Genomic DNA, 6,000 nt, shown 5'->3' with positions numbered 1-6,000 from the left:
GTTGTCTGACACTGTGGCGGTTTCAGAGTCGTTGTCTGACACTGTGGCGGTTTCAGAGTTGTTGTCTGACACTGTGGCGGTTTCAGAGTTGTTGTCTGACACTGTGGCGGTTTCAGAGTTGTTGTCTGACACTGTGGCGGTTTCAGAGTTGTTGTCTGACACTGTGGCGGTTTCAGAGTCGTTGTCTGACACTGTGGCGGTTTCAGAGTCGTTGTCTGACACTGAAACTGTGGCGGTTTCAGAGTCGTTGTCTGACACTGTGGCGGTTTCAGAGTCGTTGTCTGACACTGAAACTGTGGCGGTTTCAGAGTCGTTGTCTGACACTGAAACTGTGGCGGTTTCAGAGTCGTTGTCTGACACTGTGGCGGTTTCAGAGTCGTTGCTCGACACTGTGGCGGTTTCAGAGTCGTTGTCTGACACTGAAACTGTGGCGGTTTCAGAGTCGTTGTCTGAAACTGTGGAGGTTTCAGAGTCGTTGTCTGACACTGAAACTGTGGCGGTTTCAGAGTCGTTGTCTGAAACTGTGGAGGTTTCAGAGTCGTTGTCTGACACTGAAACTGTGGCGGTTTCAGAGTCGTTGTCTGACACTGAAACTGTGGCGGTTTCAGAGTCGTTGTCTGACACTGAAACTGTGGCGGTTTCAGAGTCGTTGTCTGACACTGAAACTGTGGCGGTTTCAGAGTCGTTGTCTGACACTGTGGCGGTTTCAGAGTTGTTGTCTGACACTGTGGAGGTTTCAGAGTCGTTGTCTGACACTGTGGAGGTTTCAGAGTTGTTGTCTGAAACTGTGGCGGTTTTAGAGTCGTTGTCTGACACTGTGGCGGTTTCAGAGTCGTTGTCTGACACTGTGGCGGTTTCAGAGTCGTTGTCTGACACTGAAACTGTGGCGGTTTCAGAGTCGTTGTCTGACACTGTGGCGGTTTCAGAGTCGTTGTCTGACACTGTGGCGGTTTCAGAGTTGTTGTCTGACACTGTGGAGGTTTCAGAGTCGTTGTCTGAAACTGTGGCGGTTTCAGAGTCGTTGTCTGACACTGAAACTGTGGCGGTTTCAGAGTCGTTGTCTGACACTGAAACTGTGGCGGTTTCAGAGTCGTTGTCTGACACTGAAACTGTGGCGGTTTCAGAGTCGTTGTCTGACACTGTGGCGGTTTCAGAGTCGTTGTCTGACACTGTGGAGGTTTCAGAGTTGTTGTCTGAAACTGTGGCGGTTTCAGAGTTGTTGTCTGACACTGTGGAGGTTTCAGAGTTGTTGTCTGACACTGTGGAGGTTTCAGAGTTGTTGTCTGACACTGTGGAGGTTTCAGAGTTGTTGTCTGACACTGTGGAGGTTTCAGAGTTGTTGTCTGACACTGTGGAGGTTTCAGAGTTGTTGTCTGACACTGTGGCGGTTTCAGAGTTGTTGTCTGAAACTGTGGAGGTTTCAGAGTTGTTGTCTGAAACTGTGGCGGTTTCAGAGTCGTTGTCTGACACTGTGGAGGTTTCAGAGTCGTTGTCTGACACTGTGGCGGTTTCAGAGTCGTTGTCTGACACTGTGGCGGTTTCAGAGTTGTTGTCTGACACTGTGGAGGTTTCAGAGTTGTTGTCTGAAACTGTGGCGGTTTCAGAGTCGTTGTCTGACACTGTGGAGGTTTCAGAGTCGTTGTCTGACACTGTGGCGGTTTCAGAGTCGTTGTCTGACACTGTGGAGGTTTCAGAGTCGTTGTCTGACACTGTGGCGGTTTCAGAGTCGTTGTCTGACACTGTGGCGGTTTCAGAGTCGTTGTCTGACACTGTGGCGGTTTCAGAGTTGTTGTCTGACACTGTGGCGGTTTCAGAGTCGTTGTCTGACACTGTGGCGGTTTCAGAGTTGTTGTCTGACACTGTGGCGGTTTCAGAGTTGTTGTCTGACACTGTGGAGGTTTCAGAGTCGTTGTCTGACACTGAAATTGTGGGCACTACTGGATGGATGAGTTAGGATAATATGTGCCAATCAGTTCATGGTTTTATTAACACGCAAGCACACGCACACACGCACACACACACACTCTACTTCCTTCCCACTGTGCTACTGATAAGGGGTTATGTAAGTGTTCAGGATGACTGATTCAATTACATTTGCTGCTGATTAAATCTTTTGATATATGTGTTTTTTTCTCATTTGGCACAATCACAGGGGAAAAATTTGTGAACCTCCAAGAAAAGAACAAAGCTTGTGGGAAATTAGAGCTTTCAAAGCCTGACTGAACAGAGCGCAGGAGAGAGAGAGAGCAATCTGAATGCGTTACCCATACACACTCGCTACAAGATAGGCAAAAGGTGTTTTAAAAGACTGTCTCTACAGCAATAATTAGGATCTAGCAGAGCGGAACACAGGTTTATAATTGAGATATCTAACAAGCGGGAGAAGACAGTGAGTCTAAAGACGCCAATTTAGAACCGCAAATTACGTACATTATATCTGTTATTAAATGTAGACTTTATAATCAAATCATATAATCCAATAATTATTTTATTTTTTCAATCATGCAACTTCAAACTCTCAAGCTGCCCATCACATGGATTCAGTGGCGGTCTGTGACGTTTAAGATGAGCATGGTCTTATTTCTGTTACCAGCTCAATGTAACATCGATAGGTTTAGGTTACTACATGAAACTCAAATTTTCCCTATTCCCGTCACGAGGTTGCTACAATCTAACCTATGAATGAAAGTTTACAACTAATTTGCAAAGGTTGAGAGGACAATTTGAGTAATCAAGGTGACAGACAGTGGCACATTCAATACTTTGCACACTCTTGGCTGTATCTAGTTGATCTAGGGTGTAATCATTAGTCCAGCAGTTGCAAACAAGAGTTTCTGTTTGACAAATTCAGGTATTTTTATCCCTGTTTATCCCTGCCACTTTCACAGCAGCCACATACACCTTCGCTCACATTTTCCCTTCGCTTGTGGACTTCAGTACACAACACATTAGCTGTCTGTGACCGGGCAAAAAAAACTTTCTAAGCCAAACCTTCATATCGTAACCGCTAACCGCGACACACGGCCTACATCATTGTCACCAGTCAACATGGTTACTAGAACTAACACATTAGTAAACCCGCTACAATCATGCAGTACAGTGTACAGTCAACAAGCAGTGTAGCGGTTACACCGATGGGGCCTGGTAGCAAGACATTAATTAAACCAAAAGCTTACCTTGACTTGGAAGAGTTCCAGTGTTGGATAGCCATAGCCAGCTAGCTAACATAGCATCCCTCTCTGTTTGAGCTGGGTATTTGAGTAGGCTAAACTAGCTAGCTGCATTAGCTAAGTGAAAGTGGAAAAAATACAACAAAATATAGTTATCTCTCTCTTGCTTCTTCATTTTTAAGTAAATTAATTTGTTAAACTGTTCAACTATTGGCTTTCTCTTTCTTTGAGTCTATTACTCACCACATTTTATGCACTGCCGTGCTAGCTAGCTGTAGCTTATGCTTTCAGTACTAGATTCATTCTCTGATCCTTTGATTGATTGGGTGGACATCATGTCGGTTCATGCTGCAAGAGCTCTGATAGGTTGGCGGACGTCCTCCGGAAGTTGTCACAATTACTGTGTAAGTCTATGGAAGGGGGTGATTTTGTATTGAAGTCGTTGTACCCAGAGGAGGACGGAAACTAGCTGTCCACTGAGTACACCATGGTGTTACCCTACAGAGTGCTGTTGAGGCTGCTGTAGACCTTCATTGCAAAACAGTGTGTTTTAATAAATTATTTGGTGACGTGAATACATTTTGTATAGTTTTATCTAAAAAGGATAACTGTTTTAATGTTTCACTATTTTTTATGATATTTACTGAGTAGGATGGTCCTCCCCTTCCTCCTCTGAGGAGCCTCCACTGCATGGATTACCAAAATATATACCATTTAAATCGGAGTAATCTTTATCCAACACTGATTGAAACCAAGCCTCACTCCCAAGCCAACTATAATATCTCCCAGTCTTCCAGGACCAGCTTCCTGCATGGATAGCTCTGATTCTATTTCTGTCTGCTCTCATTCAGATCATGCTTCTGACTGACCCGGAGGTGGAAAGCAGCCTGCTGATCAGCTCCGATGAGGGAGCCACCTATCAGAAGTACCGCCTCAGCTTCTACATCCTCAGCCTGCTCTTCCACCCCGAGCAGGAGGACTGGATCCTTGCCTACAGCCATGACCAGAAGGTAGGAGGAGAGAGAACTGACTGACACACGCGACCACACACACACACACACACACACACACACACACACACACACACACACACACACACACACACACACACACACACACACACACACACACACACACACACACACACACACACACACACACACACACACACACACACACAGATCACTTAACTACTGTATCTGGTAGCTAGCTATAGTCTCTTTTTGTCATCAGAGGCTTTCTGTCTTTCGTCGGTTTTGCCCTCTGTTAGACATCAAAACAAGACGAGCTGTTATGAATGAATGATTTTTTTGTTGTTGTTTCGTGTCAAATCGCCAATTGGCAACCCATCCCTGATGGGATTAATTGACACATAAACAAACATTACAATCATTCACTATGGTAATTAAATGATAATTCTTCTGAGTCAGGCGGTGGGGTGAGGGATGAGGTGGCATCAGTTGGGGACTAGTTACTCTGCAGTTGAGTGAGTCACATTACCATGGCGAGAGAGAGAGAGACTTGATTAGCATATCTTGTGGATTTTCAGTGGATATAAACTTATGATAGCCCTCAACTAGGAACGTGAGTGGGTTTTAAACTATGAGGGTTGATGATTGTTGATTCTATTTAATATATTGGAGTTTAGATGAGTGGCAAAGTCAAGTGTTCATAACTTACTCAACGATTTGCTTTATTTTAATAAATTGAGTTTCTGTGGCTGAGACTAGAGCCATATACTCTATACTCCCTATATAGTGTCATATACTCAATCTACTACATATTGCTGTATATGGAGCCATACTCCATATATAGTGCCATACTGCACACTTAATATTCCCCGTATATTCCATATATAGTGCCATACACTCATTTGGACGCCTTTCCTTCCAGTTCTCTGCTGCCTGCGACTGGAACGAATTGCAAAAATCTCTGAAGTTGGAGACTTTTATCTCCCTCAAGAACTTTAAACATCTGCTATCCGAGCAGCTAACCGATCGCTGCAGCTGTACATAGTCCATCGGTATATAGCCCACCCAATTTACCTACCTCACCCCCCATACTGCTTTTATTTATTTACTTTTCTGCTCTTTTGCACACCAGTATCTCTACTTGCACATGATCATCTGATGATTTATCACTCCAGTGTTAATCTGCTAAATTGTAATTATTCAATTTATTGCCTACCTCATCATGCCTTTTGCACACATTGTATATAGATTCTCTTTTTTTCTACCATGTTATTGACTTGTTTATTGTTTACTCCATGTGTAACGCTGTGTTGTTGTCTGTTCACACTGCTATGCTTTATCTTGGCCAGGTCGCAGTTGCAAATGAGAACTTGTTCTCAACTAGCCTACCTGGTTAAATAAATGTGAAATAAAAAAAATACTTCATATTTTTCATAGAGTCCTACTGCATATGTGGCTCAGATGGCCCTACATGAGGATTTTCCGGTGCAGTTTTCGGGACTTTAGAGGACGAATCCCTAAGTCCCTTAAGCTCCTCATCCGTTAAATGTAGGCCCGGCATTCCTTCCAATAACTTGAGGAGAAAGCAAAACCAACAGAGGTGAACCCAGATAAACAGTCATATGCACCTTAACAAAGGTTAAACGTGTATTATATACCCTTAGACCGAGGGTTTGACTAATTCCTTTTCTCCATGACTCGGGGATTTGATATCCCCTACAGTGTTTTCGGAAAAGGCATCTAAGGTATAAAAAAAATGTGGCGATGAATCATCAAGATTCTAGTCCAAGGGAATGAAGCGTTGGCGTTTTAAGAATAAATAACCGTCTAATATATGAGACGCTGTCTGATGATGGTAA

General features: G+C 43.9%; 1 protein-coding gene across 3 annotated transcripts in view; it reads left to right on the top strand.

The window, feature by feature from the left end:
* The window catches only part of LOC129839784 (VPS10 domain-containing receptor SorCS1-like), a 178,275-nt gene that overhangs the window by 112,216 nt on the left and 60,059 nt on the right, over nt 1–6,000 (top strand). For all 3 annotated transcript variants that reach the window (XM_055907422.1, XM_055907423.1, XM_055907424.1), the window contains exon 4: nt 4,022–4,180. In XM_055907422.1, the coding sequence (XP_055763397.1) occupies nt 4,022–4,180 (159 nt within the window). The remainder of the gene's footprint in view (nt 1–4,021; nt 4,181–6,000) is intronic.

The sequence above is a fragment of the Salvelinus fontinalis genome, chromosome 40 (assembly GCF_029448725.1).
Source record: "Salvelinus fontinalis isolate EN_2023a chromosome 40, ASM2944872v1, whole genome shotgun sequence".
Taxonomy (NCBI): domain Eukaryota; kingdom Metazoa; phylum Chordata; class Actinopteri; order Salmoniformes; family Salmonidae; genus Salvelinus; species Salvelinus fontinalis.
The sequence above is the reverse complement of the archived record's forward strand: the minus strand, read 5'-3'. Positions and strand labels throughout refer to the sequence as shown.